General features: G+C 41.3%; 2 protein-coding genes across 2 annotated transcripts in view; one reads left to right on the top strand and one right to left on the bottom strand.

The window, feature by feature from the left end:
• gnl2 (G protein nucleolar 2) overlaps nucleotides 1–18287 on the top strand; it is a 24269-nt gene extending 5982 nt beyond the window's left edge. Inside the window, exons 5-16 of the mRNA XM_033640706.2 lie at nucleotides 2190–2374; nucleotides 2480–2546; nucleotides 2654–2812; nucleotides 2925–3038; nucleotides 6903–7031; nucleotides 7980–8084; nucleotides 14156–14314; nucleotides 16176–16283; nucleotides 16393–16877; nucleotides 17228–17313; nucleotides 17580–17656; nucleotides 17799–18287. Coding sequence (XP_033496597.1) covers nucleotides 2190–2374; nucleotides 2480–2546; nucleotides 2654–2812; nucleotides 2925–3038; nucleotides 6903–7031; nucleotides 7980–8084; nucleotides 14156–14314; nucleotides 16176–16283; nucleotides 16393–16877; nucleotides 17228–17313; nucleotides 17580–17656; nucleotides 17799–17942 — 1818 coding nt within the window. The 3' untranslated portion in view covers nucleotides 17943–18287. The remainder of the gene's footprint in view (nucleotides 1–2189; nucleotides 2375–2479; nucleotides 2547–2653; nucleotides 2813–2924; nucleotides 3039–6902; nucleotides 7032–7979; nucleotides 8085–14155; nucleotides 14315–16175; nucleotides 16284–16392; nucleotides 16878–17227; nucleotides 17314–17579; nucleotides 17657–17798) is intronic.
• Nucleotides 17957–23181, bottom strand: dnali1 (dynein, axonemal, light intermediate chain 1). The gene is made up of 6 exons (XM_033640708.2): nucleotides 22752–23181; nucleotides 19847–19983; nucleotides 19600–19769; nucleotides 18890–19068; nucleotides 18508–18672; nucleotides 17957–18411 (listed from the first exon to the last, which is right to left on the bottom strand). Exons 1-6 carry the CDS (start codon nucleotides 22830–22832, stop codon nucleotides 18376–18378), a joined length of 768 nt encoding a protein of 255 aa, XP_033496599.1. The 5' UTR covers nucleotides 22833–23181; the 3' UTR covers nucleotides 17957–18375.

Below are 23181 nucleotides of genomic sequence, written 5' to 3'. Positions count from 1 at the left end.
GATGCTAGTTCTTCTTTTAGTGAAGACATCCTCATCTACCAATGGGCTTATAGCCATATCATGACCTTGATGATTTTGATTAAAAATCTCTTTCACCTGGACGTTGGACCGTCGATTGACCAGTGGAATGATCTTATTCCAACAGTAGGATGAGTTAAACCAGAGTTTGTGGTTCAGGACGGGAAATGATTTTTCAAAGAAGTGAGGAGTCCTGTAGAAGATCTTGGCAGATAGTCAGGCAACCTGAAGCCTTAAACATCATTGTTTCTGACAAACCCTGTAAACTTTCCCCCCACCCCCACCTCTTATGGCAGTGTTGCAACAGAGGTATGACTTGTGATTAAAATCATTGGAAGGGCTGGAACAGGATTGACTCTTTCATTGGCTGAGTTGTTGCATATTTGGGTGCTCTGTTTATTGTATGCATTTTTTTTGTGATTCTGTCTGAAAGCCCTGGAACGACTCCATTTTGACTGGATCAAAAATTGATTATAACACCGACAAAAAAACCTTTCTTCCTTTTCCCCATATGTTTTAGTACAGCATTACTCTACTGTGAGTGTCAGTTAGAGCTTTTGCACTGTAACTTGTGGATTCAGTTTTTCCATTCATCCTATAGATCAGTGGTTCCCAGCTGGCCCAGCCATGGGGTCCAGATCTCTCCTTAGTCATTAGTTCAAGGTCCACACTAGGGATGCATGATATTGTATTTTTTTGCCAATATACAATATGCTGATAAATAACAACTTATTTGGCCGACAACCAATAGCGATACTAACATATCCACTTTTTTCCCCACCTAATTTTAGTGATCATGATCATCAAGTCTCTTCTGTAGTGGCCTCTGTCAGGTAGCTGTCTGTTAGTCACTCACTCTACAGCAGGAAACGGCACTTCAAAACAAAAGCTCTGTGCAGGAAATTCACTGCACTTTAAAACAAAGTATGTTTTTTTACAAACTTGACATGTTCGCAAGTCACTTGCGGTTCATCAGAATGGACCAGCAAACCACTGTTGGACCGCGACCTACCAGTTGGGAACCACTGCTGTAGATGAAGGGATGTTGCCCAAATCCTCCAGTCACAAACTGACAGTTCTCTCTCCATAGATATTATACGACACACTGAAGCCTCATTTCTACCAAGCAGCCTGGTTTAGTTCAGTTCGTTACACATTAGAAGTTATTGTTGTTTCCATGTAAAGAGTTGTGGATTTTACCAATAGAATCGTTCTCTTTTGTTTTTTCGTCACCCTTCTGTTGAGGTATCTAGCACACTGATCCGATACTCAAAGGTGGCGCTAGAAACACTGCAGTCTGTTGATTGGTCATTAGAGTACTGTCACCCTTGCTCTACAAGGACTCACTGTGCAAACCTGCTATTTTTAAGATCCTATCAATTCTGAAAATGTTGACGTACAGTCCTTCTGTGGAGGATCAGCAAGGTGCAGACATTCCTCTGCATCACCTGTGAGTAGGAAATACAGCGAGAGCAGGATGCAGCAGTGATTTTGCAATTAATATCTGTAAAAACCACATCTGCATTTAGTAGTAATATCTGGGGTGGAAACGCTAAACAGATCCAGGGTTTAGGTTCATATCTGTTCTAAGGCCACTATACAGAAAGTGTTTGGTGTAATGCGATTGGAGGAAACTATAGTATACGTACAATCGTGTGATGTAATCTATATTCTTAATGGCAGCACTTTTAGCCGTTTCCATCTTCAGTCTGACATTGCCTCCATTTGAACTGATTTTGATGGGGTAGGGGTATTCAGTTTTGCCAAACCAGAAAGAGACTGAAGTATTCCCCTGAATCAAATGTCATTTAAAGTTCACACTGATCCGTAGCCATGCCAACATACTGGCTTTCCTGGGGTGTTAAGAATGGAGCAGACCACAGTAAAAATAAACTTCGATGTCAGTCGATATTGAGAAGACATATTGATATAAAACAGCCTCCACAGCAGCATCTGTCTTGTCTTTAGCTGTCATCACTGTTGTTATTACTTCTCATTGGTTCCAGCAGAACGCTTGACAACAGCATTAGTCCTGCCCATGGTACTGGCTAATTAGTCAGTCCCCCCTGACAGCACTGATTGGATCGATGAATTGCCAACCAGCTTGGCCGGATTCAAAAGTCCGAACCCAGGAAAGGTCTGATCTTTTTATTGTGTTTCTATACCTGCAGAACTCCAAGGTGCACATCCTAGACACAGAGGGTTTTGAGACTACGTTTGGGCCCAAGGCTCAGAGGAAGAAGCCCAGTCTCATGGTGGGGGATATGAAGGACCTCGTTGAACAGGCAGAAGCCTCCGCTCTGACCTACAATGCAGACAAGGACACAGACCTGGTGACTGAGGACACAGGGGTCCGGTAAGACCATCAGAACTGACCAGAAGCATGGTTGCAGAATTTTCATATTGAAAAAGTAGAAATGCTTTTTTTATTATATTTGCTTATATTTTTATTTCCCTACAGGGAGGAAGTACGAGAGGAAATCTTTAAAAAGGGTCAGTCCAAGAGGATCTGGGGAGAACTTTATAAGGTATCATTGCCATCCTCCTCTCAGCACTGTGCATTACGTTAATGTAAAGTTGGTACACTGAAGTGTTGCAAGGTGATATTACATTGCTGACTGTTCTACTGCACCAGGTGATCGACTCATCTGATGTCATCATCCAAGTGCTGGATGCCCGTGATCCCATGGGAACGCGTTCCAAGAGCATAGAGGCATATATGAAGAAGGAGAAACCCTGGAAACATCTGATCTTTGTTCTAAACAAGTGTGACCTCATCCCCACCTGGGTCACGGTAAGACACATACAACATGTTCATCTTTGGTTCATGATAAGACAGGGAGTGACTGTGTCTTCATGATATAAAACTCTGTGTGTCTCTGTGACTCCACTCATGTTTGAACCAGAAACGGTGGGTAGCTGTTCTGTCCCAAGAGTACCCCACTCTGGCTTTCCATGCCAGCCTGACCAACTCGTTTGGAAAGGGTTCCCTCATTCAGCTGCTCAGGCAGTTTGGCAAGGTAAGCACCTGCCTCAAATTCAAAATATATTGGAGCAATAAAACAATGTTTTGGTGCAGGTAAAAAATAAAGTGCATGTACACGGAAAAAAATATTTTGGGCCTTGATTTTATGTGAAACAGGACTGTATTTGCTTCTTGATTTAAGGCCTTGGTTATTGAGATTGTACCCCATTTGATTTATGAGTGCATGATTTAATATGTAGATTTACTAGTTATAATTTGGGGTTACTTGGGGTTCAGTTCTCTGTGTGTCTCTTATTATTTTGTTTATTCCAAAAGTAAGCCATATACTGTATGGATGGAAATGGTTTATACAGTGTATTGATTTATACAGTATTATTCGTTATCAATTGATGATCCTACATACTGTGTAAGATTGCAAGATAACAGATAAGATCACAGCTCTTTAGTAAAAGACATGTTTCTATCAAAGCTTTTGTGCTTTATCTTTTCGTGTATTAACATTAACAAGGATAGGGTTGAGCATTTTGTCAGTTGGTAGAAATTTGCTATCATTTATATTCTAGTAGCCATCAGATTAAATCTATGGCTGCATTAGGCCATTCAAGGCAATGCTGAAATTCAGTGATAACATTAGAATCGCATATATAATCGTATAGAAGGCAACCTGAAATGACCTCAGGCACCACTCTGAATGAAGGCGAGAAAGATGAAATAAATTTGGTTAAAGCTCACAATGGTCTGCACTAGGGCTGGGCAGTATGACAAAATTTTCATATCACGGTTTTAAGAAAAAATCATATCGGTTTCACGGTATTTCACGGTATTTTGCTCAGGTTCGGCCAACTTGACATGCTGCTGTGTTGTGCTATGGCCTATTCAAGTGCCGGGATTTGTTATTTACCTGACAACGCCTGAACACAACACACGCTCCGCTCCATTCATTTGGGCTCCACTGACTGCGTACTGAAGCGACACGTAGAGAAGCCAGCGGGGTTGTTTACCGTTTGCTGAGCCGAGAGGCTGCATGTAGGCTGCAAGAAATGTTAAAGAATTTTCCACCTAAGTTATTACATATATTTGAGTTATCTACAAGTTTACTGTACTGTTTGTCATCTACTCGGACACGGACATTTACACAATGTCACGGATAAACATGGGTAAATGCATGAAAAAAATCATCACATATCACCTCTGATAATGGTTTATTCATTTAAAAACACATTGTGCTCGTTTAGCACACTATTTCATGTAGTTTTTATCTGCTGGAGGGTCGCGTAGGGGAGCGTAGCGTGACAAAAATAGAAGAGCCGCGTAAAATAGAGAGTTGTTGCGCAACAGACGGGGGTTGTTGCGCCGCTCCCGTTGCTAGTGGAGCCGCTGTAATTGATTAACGGGGGGGGAGGGCAACAGACGGGGGTTGTTGCGCCGCTCCCGTTGCTAGTGGAGCCGCTGTAATTGATTAACGGGGGGGGGGGGGGGGGGGGGGGCTGCTACGGGACTCGCGTTGCAGACGTGTCGCGCCGCTGACGTGCCCGGTGGAGCCCGGCCGTAACTGTCTCGGACTCGGGACGGGGTCTTCGGTCAGGAAAATGCGGTCCGAGCCGTGCTCTAGTGTGCTTACCTGTGTGTGTGCGCTTTGTGTGCGTGTACGTGTGTGTGTGTGTGTGTGTGTGCGCGCGCGCGCGTGCATCGGGGCGAAACTCCGCCGTGCGCGATACAGAGGGCAGAGGAGAATTGTAAACGGTGGTGCACCGCTGCTAGTTGCATATAGGGGAAACACTGCTCTTTTTGGTATGAGTTCTTCTGGGTCATCGTGTACAGTTGCTTTGCTTTCAGGACTCTCTCCGGCAGCCATTCTCGCCTCTAAACTTTTCTATGCTCTCACTCTCACCCGCTCAAGCGTGCCTGTGGTGTGCTGCGGTGAAATGGTTCCCCGCTGAAACACTTTTCTGCCGCGCACGTTCCGGACATTGTTTGGGCTATTCACCGGTATTGCGGTATATGAAAAATTCATATAACGAAAATAAATACCAGTTTTCGGTACAAACCGGTATACCGCCCAGCCCTAGTCTGCACCTCACTGTGTGTGCTCCCAAGGCAAGAAACTCTAACATTAAAATCCCAAACATTGTGAGGATATATGCCTTGATGTGAAGAAGTATCTCGATTTGTCTCATATTTAATTCATTTGAGCCGTCAAAAGACATTTCTTGAGACATTTTATAAACTCAGGTTCACTTTCTTTTTTCTTATCATGTGCACAACAATTACAGTGAAGCACTAGTTTAGATTACAATCTTTGGCCTCAGACACCCTCTAACAATGCTCAATAAACATGTATTAAAGAAAAGGGAGATCAGGCAAGTTTAAGCAAATCTGAATCTAAGACACGAAACAGTGCAAGTTAAAATATGGGGCTAAGATATGAACAGAACATAAATAAAGTAATGTACATTTGTGTAGACAGTAATTGCAAATAATTGAACTCAAGAGTCAAACAGTCAGTGTATGATGTTGCCATACAGTCTGCTAGACAGCAGCAGGCAGAGTAGTTTGTGGCTGGGGTGACTGGTGGCCTTGATGATCCTGTCTGCTCGCTTCCTCCACCGCTGTGTGTAGAGGTCCTTAATGCATGGCAGCTTCCTCCTGGTGATGTGCTGGGCAGTTTCCACCACCATCTGTAAAGCCTTACGGTTGAGGGCGGTGCAGCTGCTGTACCAGGTGGTGATGCAGCTGGTCAGGTCTTTTATCAAATCTCCAAAGCCTTTACTGAGTTATAGCAGATATCTTTAACTTGAGTCACCCTATACCGTGATATCACCAATCTCTAGACCTGACCATGCAAGGTTATATAGTGGCTGGGAAGTGGAGTTTGGATCCTGTTCAGACCAAAGACTAATGACATGATGAGTTGAAACTCGCAACTACTGACAATGTGCCGGTCTGCAACGTACTGAAAACCTGCTAGTTTACACCAGTGCCACTAGACAAGACGGTGTATCGTCTCCATAGCATGACTGTAACTACCACTTTGTTTTTTGAGTAGCATCATTATGTGTGTGTGACATGTAGCAGCAGCAGCGACAACCCATCGTCTGTCACTGACACGCTGTAAAGACAGAGACTGACATACGTGTCAACAGCTGCGGGGATGTAAATGAGACAGACTCGAGCTCGGCGGGGACAGAGAGCTGACAGTGAATACAGTGTGTAAATGACTCAGCCAGCTGATTTTACTGAGAGCTGATTGGCTGTTAAAGCAGGTGCATTACATTCTAAAACCAGACACTGGCAACTTGACAAGCTGAGTTACAGGTGACACCATCAGTTGGCTCGAGTCAAGCTAAGGTGGGCCAGTTCGCACCGCTGCGATTTTTCCCTGCAACACTCTAAAACGGTTTTGTCTCATCACAAACTTTGGCCTTAACTGGGCTTAAGAGATCTGAAACATCAAGAAATGAAAAGGGTTTAATATTCATTCAGATGGAATGTTCTTGTTAGATATAATATTGTGATTTATGAGAAAGATACAAAAAACTTCTATGATTTTTTTTATCCTGGTAAAAATTTTCCTCTGTTGGACCACGAGATAAGGTGAGAACCTGTTCCAACACAGCCTTCAGACTTAACTTCCTGAGACAAAAATAAAAGATACTTATTTTCTCTTGCTTTAAAAGGTTTCGTGATTGTCTTGTTTACATAAAAAAATCCTTTTAAAGATATGCTTGGGTTTGTGTTTTGAACAAACTACATTTTAGCTCTGGAGTGATGACAGGTTCACTTGGTTTATTGCTAATGGCAACAGAGCCCCGTCTAAAATTACATCCATGAACTGGAACAGACGGAGGTTGCTGTTTAGGAAACGCAACATTCTGACTTTATTTTTCGCCTCCCACAGCTCCACACTGACAAGAAACAGATAAGTGTGGGTTTCATTGGCTACCCTAATGTGGGAAAGAGCTCAGTCATCAACACGCTGCGGTCGAAGAAGGTCTGCAATGTGGCACCACTCGCTGGGGAAACAAAGGTAAGGTTCAAGTGTCATCCTGACCATGCTAACTAAATTTAAATCGGTGATATGCAGCGGAGATACAGATAGTCTGTCCAGGAAGCACAGCAGGGGACTGTCCTGTAAAAGGGATGACAAGAAACAACAGTATTGCATTATTGTAATAGAAAATGGTGAATCTGAAAACTATGGAGGTGTACGTTTACACCTTAGTACATAGGAGCTACATATGAAATGAGAGTAGGCACAGGAGGGAATGGTGACATGAGCTTTGATTCAGCGGGGAGGTGATGTGAGGTGAAAAGATGCATGTCCCTCTTCTTAACTTGGTAATTGTTGATAGCTGCAACAACAGAAGTAGCTGGCTCCGAGTTCTTAACTATATAACTGAAAATCTAAGAAGAGTCTGGGCCAAGAGAAAGAACAACAACCATTTTTATCCTTAATTTCCTCTCTCTGGGGCGGCTTATCCAGTTTGGAAACGAACAAGGGTCTGAAAACCCCAGTGTCCACAGCGGGGTCAAGGGGAAAGAAAGGGGAAATATTTTTATTTTTCCATACTTGGCAAGGCTGTGAACTTGGACCACATGAGAAGCACACCCAGCCAATGAATCTGATCGGCCTGTGGTCAACACTCCTTTATTTCTCACCTTTCTCTTTGAATCTCTGCACAAACGCAACACTGTTTAATGACAGACAAACAAGCTCATGATCCGCAGCACTGCTGAGACCCTCATTCCTCCTCTTGTTAGAGTGGATGTGTGTTTATGTTTATATGAAAAGAATTACAATCCCTCAGGTGAAATCGTGTAGCATGAGGAGAAAAGACAGGAAGCTGATATCACCGTTCTTGGCCAGGTTCAAAACAGTCTTTGCTTTGCTAAAAGATTTGTGTAGGTGTATATTTTGCTTCCACACTCATCATAATTGTCTGGACTAACAGAGAATATCTCCTTCCTTTTTTAGGTGTGGCAGTACATTACTTTGATGAGGCGCATCTTCCTCATTGACTGTCCCGGTGTTGTCTACCCTTCAGAAGACAGTGAATCTGATATTGTCTTAAAAGGAGTGGTAAGTATCTCTTTACTTTTGTCTTTTGTATAGCAAGGTTTTGTGATATCTGACTGGCATTGCTGCCACCTGAATACAGTGGAGGTGAATTCTATTTCATAGTACTGAAAAACAGTAGCATCTGAAAAACAGCTCACTTGTTCATGAGAATTGGGACAAAACCTTGTTTTTTGGGGGGGATTTTAATTTTTACTCTTCAATTATTCTGGGAAAATACATTTTAAAAGATCAAAGTCTTGACTATTAAACCTTGTAATGGGCCAAAATGCCAGTGATTTAATTTTTTTTTTTTTTTGCAGTTTAAGACTTATATTTTCTTAACTCCCTCAGTCACACAAAAAGTCTTAGAATCATATTATAAAAATGAAGGAAATGTTTAAAAAGTTTTGTTGTATCAAATGTAAGATTATTTAATTTGCTACAAAATTAAAATTTATTCAAGTAATAAATACCATTATAATGTTGCCCACTTACAATTTCTGTTGATAATGTAATTCGTCTTTGTGATAATCTAACACAAGATGTCATTTGTAACACAAAGAACACACATTAGGTGTACCATAGAAACTTTTATTGACATAGATGGAGGTGACATCATAAAAACAAAATTGTACACAAACAAAAAAAATGGAAGCACACAGGAAGCCATTTTAAACCTGAATCTTCTTTTTGATTTGTTCTAGATTTTAACAGGAATCAGCTGTTACATAAATAATTTGTACCCAGACTGACTGATTTCAAACAAAATAACTGTGAAAGACCTATTTTCCTGTGTCAGAATTCAACAGACACCATCAATTACAACTAGAGGCGGGACAATATGTTGAAATTTAATATTGCAATAAAAAAAATGTGACAATATGTATGAGTCAGTCAGTACATCAAGAGAACTGAGTTACATCTCCTCTGTCAGCATGAATGTCAGAAGTAAGATCTGACAGAGTTGATGTCTTACTGAGTTGACAAAAAGTTAAATATTTATTCATTTCACAGCAGTTGTAATGAGTAGCTATTTTATTATTCAAAGTTGCTAAGAGTTCTCTCAATCAATCAGAATACTTATAAAAAATATTTTATTTGTAGATTTTCAGATTTTATCACAAACAACACAAATACATGTCACCTGCCCCCCACCCTCAGAAATGAGCAGTACAAAAACAAAAGAAGACAAAAAAGCTCTTAAAGGTAGTATGACCAGCAAGACATTCAGCACCAACTACAAAGTGATGTATGTACATATGCATATAGTACAAGTACACAAATGTTGGTTGTCCAACCCATTATGAAGAAGTCAAAATACTTATTTTTAAACCATAATAAAGTGTGCCAGTAAACCCGGAACTCCGTTAGCACTTTTAGCACTTCCGGTTCTCTCGTCTAAAAGTCAATACGTTTTTTGAATGGGATTTTGGTAAAATTCCTCAAATATGGTCTGTGGTTAACAAAAGCTTAAGTGAGTTTCAGGTTTTGTTCTACGACATAAAACACGTCAGTAAATACCCTACTTGTGAATTTTGAAGCTTTTACGTGTCGTAAAAAAGGCGGTTGCTAACAAGTTGCTCAATATGACTACAAACCCTGTCGGGGACATTAAACGTCATCACCCCCGAACGGGCGAGAGTGCTGGCAGTCCGCCATTACAGCTTCTTATTTAGCTTAAACAGTCCGATTTCCCCATTATACAATGTTTTTAAAATAAAGCAGCCGAAATCAGTTGAAAGCTTAGTGGCGGTGTTGCCAAGAGTCATGCGACCGTGGAGTAGTCACGTAGTCCGTTAAAGCCTAACGTTAGCTTTTTACTTCTGGCGATCGCATTTAAACTTCAAATGTGGTATGAAAGATTATGTGATATGTGAAGATTATCTCGCTGAACAAAACCTGTAAGTATCATAAATTTGTGTTAGCCACAGAGCTTATTTTCTGACATAATCCAAAACGCAATGCAAAAATCACATTCACTTTCTCTTCCGGGAACCAGTGCGATGCTAAACTTCGGGGTTTTGACAGTCAGCCCTGGCACGCTCTATTTAGTTTTGCTTGAGGAAGGCTACAGAGTTGACCTGTTATGGTGACGCACACCTAATGGCAGTATTATTTCATGAATTTATCAAAAAGTAGAAAGCTTACTAGTACTCGAGCAGCACTCTCGTCCTTTTGGAAACCAGGAAGTTAGACAGGAGTCTTTAGGATAAAGCTAACCCCTTTAATGCCTGATTAAATGATGTTTTGTAGAAATCTGAAGGAGATGACACGCATCTGGGATACATCTTCAAAGGGCCAGATTTTCATTAAGAAAAAATATTGTAAAACAAAGATGATGATAGCAGTACATTTTTACACCAGTGTTATCAGTAAGTAGTTTTAGGTTTTGGAGGCTTTACACAGTTTTTAATTGTTTGAAGTTGTGAATTCTTGTCTGGGGCAAAGGTGTTCCCTGGCAGAGTGCAAGGTTAGAAATTAAATGAAAGCAGATCGAAGTATTTTAGAATCATGTTTATTTCACATATACAGTACAGGCCAAAAGTTTGGACACACCTTCTCATTCAATGCGTTTTCTTTATTTTCATGACTATTTACATTGTAGATTCTCACTGAAGGCATCAAAACTATGAATGAACACATGTGGAGTTATGTACTTAACAAAAAAAGGTGAAATAACTGAAAACATGTTTTATATTCCAGTTTCTTCAAAATAGCCACCCTTTGCTCTGATTACTGCTTTGCACACTCTTGGCATTCTCTCCATGAGCTTCAAGAGGTAGTCACCTGAAATGGTTTCCACTTCACAGGTGTGCCTTATCAGGGTTAATTAGTGGAATTTCTTGCTTTATCAATGGGGTTGGGACCATCAGTTGTGTTGTGCAGAAGTCAGGTTAATACACAGCTGACAGCCCTATTGGACAACTGTTAAAATTCATATTATGGCAAGAACCAATCAGCTAACTAAAGAAAAACGAGTGGCCATTATTACTTTAAGAAATGAAGGTCAGTCAGTCAGTCCGGAAAATTGCAAAAACTTTAAATGTGTCCCCAAGTGGAGTCGCAAAAACCATCAAGCGCTACAACGAAACTGGCACACATGAGGACCGACCCAGGAAAGGAAGACCAAGAGTCACCTCTGCTTCTGAGGATAAGTTCATCCGAGTCACCAGCCTCAGAAATGGCAAGTTAACAGCAGCTCAGACCAGAGACCAGATGAATGCCACACAGAGTTCTAGCAGCAGACCCATCTCTAGAACAACTGTTAAGAGGAGACTGCGCGAATCAGGCCTTCATGGTCAAATAGCTGCTAGGAAACCACTGCTAAGGAGAGGCAACAAGCAGAAGAGATTTGTTTGGGCCAAGAAACACAAGGAATGGACATTAGACCAGAGAATTTGAGATCTTTGGTTCCAACCACCGTGTCTTTGTGAGACGCAGAAAAGGTGAACGGATGGATTCCACATGCCTGGTTCCCACTGTGAAGCATGGAGGAGGAGGTGTGATGGTGTGGGGGTGTTTTGCTGGTGACACTGTTGGGGATTTATTCAAAATTGAAGGCACACTGAACCAGCATGGCTACCACAGCATCCTGCAGCGACATGCCATCCCATCCGGTTTGCGTTTAGTTGGACGATCATTTATTTTTCAACAGGACAATGACCCCAAACACACCTCCAGGCTGTGTAAGGGCTATTTGACCAAGAAGGAGAGTGATGGAGTGCTGCGGCAGATGACCTGGCCTCCACAGTCACCGGACCTGAACCCAATCGAGATGGTTTGGGGTGAGCTGGACCGCAGAGTGAAGGCAAAGGGGCCAACAAGTGCTAAACACCTCTGGGAACTCCTTCAAGACTGTTGGAAAACCATTTCAGGTGACTACCTCTTGAAGCTCATGGAGAGAATGCCAAGAGTGTGCAAAGCAGTAATCAGAGCAAAGGGTGGCTATTTTGAAGAAACTAGAATATAAAACATGTTTTCAGTTATTTCACCTTTTTTTGTTAAGTACATAACTCCACATGTGTTCATTCATAGTTTTGATGCCTTCAGTGAGAATCTACAATGTAAATAGTCATGAAAATAAAGAAAACGCATTGAATGAGAAGGTGTGTCCAAACTTTTGGCCTGTACTGTATATATATATATATATATATATATATATATATATATATATATATATATATATATATATGTATATATATACAAAACCCAAAACCAGTGAAGTTGGCACGTTGTGTAAACCATAAAAAAAACAGAATACAATGATTTGCAAATCCTTTTCAACCTATATTCAATTGAATACACTGCAAAGACAAGTTACTTAATGTTCAAACAGGTAAACTTTGTAATTTTTTGCAAATATTAGCTCATTTGGAATTTGATGCCTGCAACATGTTTCAAAAAAGCTGGAACAAGTGGCAAAAAAGACTGAGAAAGTTGAGGAATGCTCATCAAACACTTATTTGGAACATGCCACAGGTGGGTGCCATGATTGGGTATAAAAGCAGCTTCCCTGAAATGCTCAGTCATTCACAAACAAGGATGGGGCGAGGGTCACCACTTAGTGAACAAATGCGTGAGCTTATTGTCGAACAGTTTAAGAACAACATTCCTCAACGAGCTATTGCAAGAAATTTAGGGATTTCATCATCTACGGTCCGTAATATCGTCAAAAGGTTCAGAGAATCTGGAGAAATCACTGCACGTAAGCGACAAGGCCGACAACCAACATTGAATGCCCGTGACCTTCGATCCCTCAGGCAGTACTGCATCAAAAACCGACATCAGTGTGTAAAGGACATCACCACATGGGCTCAGGAACACTTCAGAAAACCACTGTCAGTAACTACAGTTCGTCGCTACATCTGCAAGTGCAAGTAAAAACTCTACAATGCAAAGCGAAAGCCATTCATCAACAGCACCCAGAAACGCCGCCGGCTTCGCTGGGCCCGAGCTCATCTAAGATGGACTGATGCAAAGTGGAAAAGTGGTCTGACGAGTCCACATTTCAAATTGTTTTTGGAAACTGTGGACGTCGTGTCCTCCGGACCAAAGAGGAAAAGAACCATCCGGACTGTTATAGGCGCAAAGTTCAAAAGCCAGCATCTGTGATGGTATGGGGGTGTATTAGTGCCCAAGGCATGGGCAACTTACACATATGTGAAGGCACCATTAATGCTGAAAGGTACATACAGGTTTTGGAGCAACATATGTTGCCATCCAAGCAACGTCTTTTTCATGGACGCCCCTGCTTATTTCAGCAAGACAATGCCAAGCCACATTCTGCACGTGTTATAACAGCATGGCTCCATAGTAAAAGAGTGCGGGTACTAGACTGGCCTGCCTGTAGTCCAGACCTGTCTCCCATTGAAAATGTGTGGCGCATTATGAAGCATAAAATACGACAACTGAGACCCCGGACTGTTGAACAACTTAAGCTGTACATCAAGCAAGAATGGGAAAGAGTTCCACCTGAAAAGCTTCAAAAATTGGTCTCCTCAGTTCCCAAACGTTTACTGAGTGTCGTTAAAAGGAAAGGCGATGTAACACAGTGGTAAAAAGGCCCCTGTGCCAACTTTTTTGCAATGTGTTGCTGCCTTTAAATTCTAAGTTAATGATTATTTGCAAAAAAAAAATAAAGTTTCTCAGTTTGAACATTAAACATCTTGTCTTTGCAGTGTATTCAATTGAATATAAGTTGAAAAGGATTTGCAAATCATTGTATTCTGTTTTTATCTACGATTTACATAATGTGCCAACTTCACTGGTTTTGGGTTTTGTATATATATATATATATATATATATATATATATATATATATATAGATCCTTTTAGAAATAATGTTTCACCCCAATTAGTGTAATTTTATTTTTCTTTGATTGATTTTGTGTGTGATAAACAAATAATTGCAAGTGAATTCCTCTTGCTAATACTCAGCTGTTAAAAAATGCCTTAATCAGCTCTGATCCTGATCCTGCAGATCCTTTTCCCAGATCCCAGGCTTAACATCAAGTCCATGCAGTCCCCGTAACTGAAAGGTTGCAGGTTCATGTCTTAAATTGCATGCTTTTCTCTTCCCCTCCCTCACATAGGTTCAAGTAGAGAAGATCAAGAACCCAGAGGAGCACATTGGGGCAGTACTAGAGCGGGCCAAGCCTGAATACATTCAGAAGACCTACCGCATCCCCACCTGGAACTCTGCTGAAGACTTCCTTGAGAAGCTGGCATTTCGCAGTGGGAAACTTCTGAAGGTCTGAATGTTTCTCTTTTATTCTCCTGTTGGAGGGCATTAACAGGCTAAATCTAAAACTGTGTTGCCCCAAGTTGTTGTTGTTTTAGTCATATATTTATTTTACAGAAATGTAACAACAAGCTAACAAGCTAACCAAACTTCCTTATCAGTGTGAGTAATAATTTCAGTTAAAGCAGATTAGAGTATTTTAACTGTCCATTTTATGAGTAATACATCTGGTCTATTTTCAGCTTTCAGATAAGTAGTAAGTGTATGTGAAGAACGGCTGGGCAATAGGAAGAAAATCAAAATGTCCAGATATTTTTGACCAAATACCACGATTTCAGTAGCTCCTTTGCATATGACGCCATACATTAGTGCACTGTCCAGATGGAGGGCAGGCAAATGGAGGCAAAGACGACCAATACTGCACTAATGCCTATGATTTGCAGTGTTAACAGTCATCCTAATCAGTTGAATTGGGGAAAAAACAAAGGCCATTGTAAGTCCTGAAATGAGCAGGACGTAAAGGGGAGAAGTTTAAAAAAAAAAAAAGTCACTGAGAAACAGCAGCAGATGTGGATCAAAAACCTCCGTCTTCAGTCTGGAGGAGTGGAGGCAGCAAACTTTAAGCATAAACAATAAAAAGTTGTGTTAAACATGCCTTGAGTTGGATGCAATTACAATGTACAGTAAACACTTTTCTGTAATTTTAGCCACAACCCAGATTTTTAACAGCGTTTTACCAGACCTCTTGGAACGGTTGACCAGACAGGTAGGAAACAGTAGCTAAAGTTAGCTAACATTACCTAGTAAGGTAGCCTGACTGCGATGCATCCATGTACAGAGAAATAAAACAACCGCACACTGTGGACTGCTGTGGCTCAGTGGTAGAGCGGGTCATCCACTAATCAGAATATTGGCGGATTGATCCCAGGCTCCAGCAGTCCACATGTCAAAGTATCCCTGGGCAACATGCTAAATATCAAATTGCTCCACATGTCTGTTCCATCGGTGTGTGAGTGCGTGTGAATGGTTACTGACTAGCAGGTGGCACCATGTATGCTAGCCTTGGCCACCATTGTGTGACTGTGTGTGTGAATGGGTGAATGTGACATGTAGTGTAGAAGTGCTTTGAGTGGTCGGCATACTAGAAAAGCACTGTACAAGTGCAGTCCATTTACTCACCAGGCCAAAAACAAGATGGCAGTCATTTCAGTTGTGGAACCAAACCCCACACAAAATAGTTGTAGTCCACTCCACTCTTGTACGCTTTCATCAACTCGCCATGTCACCTTAGTAATGTCAAGAGGTCTGCAGGATGAGGTAATTTGTTAGGATTGTGTCCACACCGGGCAAATCTGTCAAGTTGTGAAAATAAAAATCACTTCCTTCATTTTGTATGGATCGCATGAGTGTCATTTTCTTGATGATACCTGCTGCCTACAGCTTCATCCAACCCTTTCATGTAGTCACTCTCCTCTATATCCAATTCCTGCAGTGCAAGGTTTTATCATTTCCTGCCCTCCATCTGAATTTTGCACGCCATAATAGTCACGATTGCAAACAAGCTATATTGTAAGGCTGACTCTTGGTGCTTTCACAAAATATTTACACACTGACATTATTGATAAATAATTATCATTGATGTGGATATAATGATAAGTGGGTAAATGCAAACAACAGAAAAGCTAAAATAGTCTGGCAAGTTCAGAAAATTACATCACTTTACTTTAATGCAGCCTTTAAAAAAAACAGGAAAAGACAACACTTACGATATTACAGTTTTCAAAATATGATATCAGTATATAGCCCAGCCCTAATGTGAACCACTAGTTTTAAATCCTAAGCTTGATCAATATATTCTTGGTATTGTACAGGGCGGCGAGCCAGATCTCTCCACAGTCTCTAAAATGGTGTTGAATGACTGGCAGAGAGGACGTATCCCCTTCTTTGTGAAACCCCCTGGACCAGAGGGGGATCAGGAGGTAAGAGTTCACTGAATTTTCCACCTGCGTTTTATCAGTAAATGACTTTTAACCACACCAACCTGTGCGCTGTGTGTCAACCTGTGTTTTGTTCCTGTCATTTTTCTAGGACAAGGAACTATTACCAGTTGAAGGGCCCTCAGACGCAGTTGAGAATGTGCAGGTGGAACAGCCAGACAATCCGGATGCTATCTCGGAGGAGCATGAGGAACAGCAGCAGCGGCAGCACAGACAGAAGGAGCAGGTCCAGAGGATTCTGGCTAATGTTCGACAGAACTTTGGAAAGATCAACGTGGCACCTGAGTTCAGCGAGGAAGACCTGGTTCCTGTGGAGATGCCGGATCTGGGACTGTCTGACATGTCAGGCTCCGATGGTGAGGAAGACAGCGAGGAAGAGGAGAGCGGAGAGGAAGACAGGACCAATGATGAGCCAGCTGATGGAGAGACACAGGACTCCGAGCCCACAACCGCTTCGACTGGCAAAGCAGACAGCAACAAGAGTTCACGCGAGGTGATTCGTGCGCTGGATGAGAAGATCTCTAAGTACAAGCAGTTCCTGGACCGGGCCAAATCCAAACGCTTCTCTGCAATCCGGTCCGTCTGCTCTCACCCAAACCTCACTTACATATTTTCTTTGTTTTGTGTGTTGCCTTTATTATATTATTCAGTAAAGATACATGAAGTTGTCAGGCAGAGAGATGCCATGCATTTTAGGTGGTCCATGCTAACCAGCCTTTAAGCCCCCGAGGAGTCGCAGTCATCAGTTTTACTCTGATCAGTGGCCTGTTTCCATCACTTTGGCATGTCATTGTGTTTTGTAATCTCCTTTTGAATTTCAGTCCACACACTGAAGAACAAAGTCAAATAACAGTTGTATAAGCCTAATTGAATTACACTTCATTTCAACAGGAGTAAACTGAACTTTTTTTTTCTCCTTTGGACAGGATACCTAAGGCACTGTCTGACAAAGCGTTCACAGACATCAAGATTAAACAAGCAGCAGCAGCAGCAAAGCAAGCACAGAGGAAAGGTAGTCAATCACCGTGTTTGTCATGACTTTGTATGGTGCTGAATGTGGAAATTTTTTGGAAGAGGTATCAGTTGATTTAGCTCCAGAAAAACCATCCACCATTCCTCAGAATCAAATCAAAAGCACACACGCATGCCATCTTAGTTTGACACCAATACTGATTTATACAGCATTTGCCCGTAGCCATACCAGTTGGGTAAATCAGGTTGACGTTGAAATCCAGTCAGGCGCTGACATCAGATTTGTTAATCCTTGTTTGAATTTAGAAGCAAACCAGAAGAGCAAGAAGAGGAAAGCTGAGGACGAGGAGTCGACCCAATCCCCCAGACTGACGTCTAAACAGGTATGCAGTGTTTGTTCTCTCTGATGTCAAACAGATATCTGTGCAGAGACATGTAAGGTGAATGTCTATTCCTCTTCCTGATTAACAGGAATGGAGACGAAAAGCTCATTTTTTCTCATGTTCTTTTTATCCGTCTCTACAGAGAAGAGCGATGGACCGTGCTAAGAGGACAAAGAAAGTTGGTGCACGCTATTACGAAACACACAATGTGAAAAACAAGAACAAGAACAGAAAGGCCCCAGCACCATCCGCAGAACGCCAAAAGACCAAAAGATCAAAGCACTAGAGTGGAGTCGTAACAGAGTTTGCAATAAATCTTTATTTAAACTAGCCAGAGAGGCCATGTTTTTATTGGGAGTGCAGAGTTGATCGAAAGTGGAACACTATCTAAGTGTTAAATGGTATTTATCATGTGGCCACTTGATGCCGTATCTTTACTTCGACAGGGAGAACGACTGTTTGTATCTCGCCTTTTCAACCTCCTTTCCCCTTCAACCCAGAACTGTTCTCAAATGACATTTCATTCGTCATTTACAGATGTAATGCACTCTTGATGTTCAAGAGAAATGTACAGTTATTGTTTGAACTGTACTTGTCATGCAATGCTGTAATAAAATATATACTAATTACATTCTTGACATGAATTGATATTATTTTAAAACAAGAATTTAATAACATTCTGCAGTGGGACATGGCCACTCGCTTCTTGTTTGGCGAAGTTACTTCTTTGGTGTAATCATCCCTTCCAGTTGAGCCTGAATAGGAAAACAAATATTAGAATATCAAGACAGGCAACACAGCCACCATCTAAAAGAAGACATTTTCTTGGATGTGTAATTATGGAACATTACCTTCAGCTGCTGGTTGGTTCTCTTCAGGAACTGAATCTCCTCAGCGTGCTTCTTCTCCTCAGCCTGTCGCCTGTCATTTTCCCTCTTTTCAATGTCGTCACATTTGGCCTTCTGTTCATTCAGTTGCCTCTTCAGGTCTTGTCTCTCATCCTCCAGATCAGCGATCTACGCACATAAGAAGACACACTAGTGAGTTTGGTTCCAGATGCAGGATCAATTATGTAAAGAACACCACCGCCATCCTTATTTTGAGATAACTCTTAAAGAGAAATGCTGCCCTCTGCTGGACATCTAACTGATTAACAGTCTATAACTCCATATCTATGGCTATAGATGAATGGAAAATTGTTGTAAGTCATAAAAGACGACTCGATGTGCTTACTTTTTTCTCCATGTCAGCCTTGCCCTGCTTAGCCTGCAGTGCTTTCCTCATTCCAAAAGCCACGCTGCTCTCGTACAGCATCTGGTAGGCGGTGATAGTCATTTGAATTTCTTCTCTAATGCGCCACAGCAGCAGACCCCTCTCGGCACAGTTGATGGTCACCTGTCTGATCAGCTCATCTTAAAGAAAGAAAATTAGCAGGCTTAGACAGTTGATGTTTGCAGAAATTATAATGTTTGTCCTATAGCTCTGTATTATTGTGTGTGTGTGTGTGTGTGCACCCATCAGCCAAAACATTAAAACCACTGACAGGTAAAGTTAATAACTGATCATCTTGTTACAAAGCATGTTCTGCTGGGAAACCTCGGGTCCTGGCATCTGTAACAGTGTTTGGGTGGGTGGTGTGCATCAAATGGCATCCTCATGACTCCAAGGAGCCAAGGTTTCCCAGCAGAACGCTGCGTTGTACCAAGATGATTGGATTAATGTGGATTGATGGACCTTTTTCCGAGCAGACATTCTGATGTGTCATAGTAGGAAAAGCACAGGTGAAACTGAAAACACAAACAGTGGCTTAGTTCCATTACATGTGCTAGTAAGCGATTCCAATGAGCCAGCATGAGCAATACCAGGACCTGCCCTAAAGGGAATGCACCTATCAATAACGTTATTAAATACATGTCAAAATGTCTGCCGAGCTGCCTCCTTACCAAAGCACTGGGAAAAGAGCTCCCTGCGAATGCGGCAGATTCCTGTTTCTCTGGCCTGTTTCTGCTGCAGCTTTGTGTCCAGCAGTTCCTCCAGGTAAATAACATCTGTTCTCGTACAAGGTGCACTGGACACTTTCTGCTCCCACAGCTGGTTTTCCTCCTTCCATTCCCTGCATTAGTAGACATTTAGATAAATTAGAGCATGGTCTCAACTCGAATAAAACATTGTTAATGTTAAGAGCTGCACCTCGGTGGAAAGATGGTGTTCAGGATCTCCTCATTTTCCTGCCTGATGCTGTCAGCAGTGGGTGACTTTGCTTTAGGAGGTGGTGGAACAGGGAGAGAGATAGCAGGCTGCTGATGGCTCACTCTCAAAGGGCGTCCCTGTAGGAGAAATTATTTTATGTACCACATTATATATCGCATGTACTAAACACCTTTTAATATACTGCTTGTAACTCCCTCATTAATAGACCTGTTCCTCACCCACACTGAACTATGTGTAAAAAGAGGACAGTAATAACGGCAGTAGTCCAGCATTGCAGATGTTGTAATGCTGATGTTGCCACAGACAGTGAAAGTAGCTGCTGCAATTTTAATGCTTGCATCATATGCATGCAATGAGTGCTTTAGCTTAACTAGTTTTTACCCTTATTTTCAGAGGTTACAGACTGTTGCTGCAATACACATATTAAGTGTATGTCTTTTAAATAAACATTAATGACTCAGGCTACCTTGTGCTTTTTCAGGCACTTGTCATTCAGACAAGTGAGCCCGTGTTTTATGTCTAGGAAGACAGGACTCGTCCAGAGCTAACAGTTAAGCAAATTCAGAGTTGTGCATGCTGTATGTGTCAAGGGTTTCAGTGACACAAGTTTAGGATGAAGTGACAGTAAATAGTGTGAACTCTACTACAGAAAATATGGTCCAGAAAAATCTTTGGGCGCAAAAGATTTAAATAGGTAGAGTCAGGTAATTTGGGTCAGTATTTTGGTAGAAAACCCACACAAAAAAAACCCACCTAAAATACTGTTACTATTAGAGTTTGTGATGTATCTGTGCTTAAGTAGAAGAAGAAGAAGAAGAAGAAGAAAAGAAATGTTTCACTCTGTTGTCATATACACACAGGCCTGAAATACACATCTGTGCACAAACAGGACCTATACATGCATTAAATTGAGAGACGGTGGAGAGGTGCCTTGCTCAATGGCACCTCAGCCATGCCCAGCTACCAGTCCGGATGGGGACTTGGGCTACTGACCCTCTGGGTCCCAACCCAGGTCCCTATGGACTGAGATACTGCTGCCCCCAAAATGATGAACATTTAGATAATAGCTGGGTATTATTGTCTAGATTTAAATATCTTACTGACTTAACGGTTACAAATGTGTTGGTGCACGTGTTTTTTTAGATGTCTCCGTAAAGAGTAATCCATAAAAACACAAAACTACATTTTTTTATGAAGTACCACAGCTGTGACTTCAGAAACTTAATATAAAGGAATAAAAGGAGACTAGAGAATTAATAATACTGGTAATATTGTTATTAGTATCACACACAATCTTTCCCTAATAGACTAGAAAAGGAACTGTTACTATCTAAGAGAAGAGCACTGTTGTGAGATAAATGTCTTTAAATATTTCCAAAATGAGAACAATAGAAGCATTGTATCCTGGTGCCTTGCTCAAGGGCACTTGCACCTCTCCAGCTGCCAGTCCACACTCCATACTTGGTCCATATGGGGACTTAAGCCAGTGACCCTCCAGTTTCTAACACAAGTCCTTATGGACTGAGCTACTGCCGCCCTATTTTCTATAAAGAAAATATGTTGTCAGGTGAAATATTTCAGAAACTTTTCTTTTTTCATTTTGATGACATGTTCAGGTAAAATGGGACATTCATATTTGTATTTTAAATGGTCAAGTCCATCCAGTTCAGTGATTAATTCATCAATCATTAATGCAGCCTAACTAATAATTAAGAAAGATCGTCCAACTTTTCTGCTGCATTTCCTGTCCTTTTGCTGCCTGCTTCTTTGGTGCCATGTTGTCCACAATGGATGTGTGTGTGTATGCTCACCTGATGTGTGTACCAGTTATGGCTAATTCTGGACCACTGTGTCAGAAATTGAGTCAGGGCATCAACTTTAATATTTTCAAGTGACAAAAAAAACATTAAACATTTCTGTAATATTACAGGGTGGCACACAATAGCTTAAGTTATAATTTTAAACCTGGTAGCCTAAAAAAATGCTAGTTTCAATCAAGAAAAATGTCCCATTTTAGCTTCTTTGTTTGTCCAGTTTTTACTGAATGCATGAACTACTCACTCAAAACCCTTTTCCCATGAAAAGTTTTGTGAAAATAATAGATAATAAACTGGAACATCCTACAACCATTTTTCTCATTATGACCTTATTGTTTTAGCTGCAGTAGCCTTCTCTTACTACCAAAAAATAATCTCAACATGCCACCGGTTTACCTTGTGAGTTCTGGGACTCAAAATCAGTCAACTAACTGCAATGGGTGGATTTAAAGGTCTGGACCAGAGGTGTCAAACATACGGCCTGGGGGCCCGCCAAAGGGTCCAATCTGGCCCACTGCATGACTTTTCACACCTGACATTGATGCACTTGTGAAGGCTAAGAGTGTTTAAACAGTGAGCAGTTACTTCATGTAAAATGCTGCCTCAGAGGCTTCTCCATCCTGATCAGAATACAGCTCTCTGAAATAACAATGAATACTTACGGTGGTCAGATTCAGAGATATTGATTGTGCAGCTTCTGTACAAAATAATCTGTATCAAACTTTTGTCTTGAAACAATATGGCATAGTGTAAAATTAGGAAAGAAATGCACATGTACTGACTTCTTTACACTAAAAAGGGGAAAAACCAGGAGGGGTTGTTATCAGTAGGTTATTAGCTATGTAATGGTCTTACTGGGCTGTATGTGGCCCCTGAACTAAAATGAGCATGACATCTGCATATGTAGTTAACGTTACATGTGTGTACACAATTTGTAAGTAATATTATCTTTGTGTTAATTTCCTGTGTTTCTCCTCCCTACCTGGCATCACTTTACTTTTCCACCCAGCGTTACTTTGGCCGGGTAACGTTAACTAAAGTCTGTTGGTGTTACTCAGTGAACTCACCTTTGGTGATTTTCCGTCTGTGGTTTTGCTGACCAACACTGGGTTGTCGTATTTCAGGAGAGACTCGGCCTGTGGAATCATCGTGTTTTAAGTATGAAAATAATAAAGCTAAACACTGAAAGCCAGAAACTTCTCGGTGTGGGGTTTCAGTTTATCGTCATGTTGTCATGGCAACAGTGTCCCGGCGTTCCGTTTTACTTTGTCCGTGTGGAATCTACAGTTAGGTTCATAACGGTAGGCAGGGTTATTTGCACAGACTGTATAAAATATTATTTGTGATTGCCTGTTCATCATTGGTGACCCTTTATTATAAATATAATAAAATCAACACAACAGAGGAGTTAGCATTCATACAGTTATGGTGCTGCTGGATTTTCACTTGGTTTGATTTTAATTTTGCGTCGTTTTTACGCCTTACAATGTGCCTTGA

The sequence above is a fragment of the Epinephelus lanceolatus genome, chromosome 10 (assembly GCF_041903045.1).
Source record: "Epinephelus lanceolatus isolate andai-2023 chromosome 10, ASM4190304v1, whole genome shotgun sequence".
Lineage (NCBI taxonomy): Eukaryota > Metazoa > Chordata > Actinopteri > Perciformes > Serranidae > Epinephelus > Epinephelus lanceolatus.
This window is presented reverse-complemented; position numbering and strand designations above follow the sequence as displayed.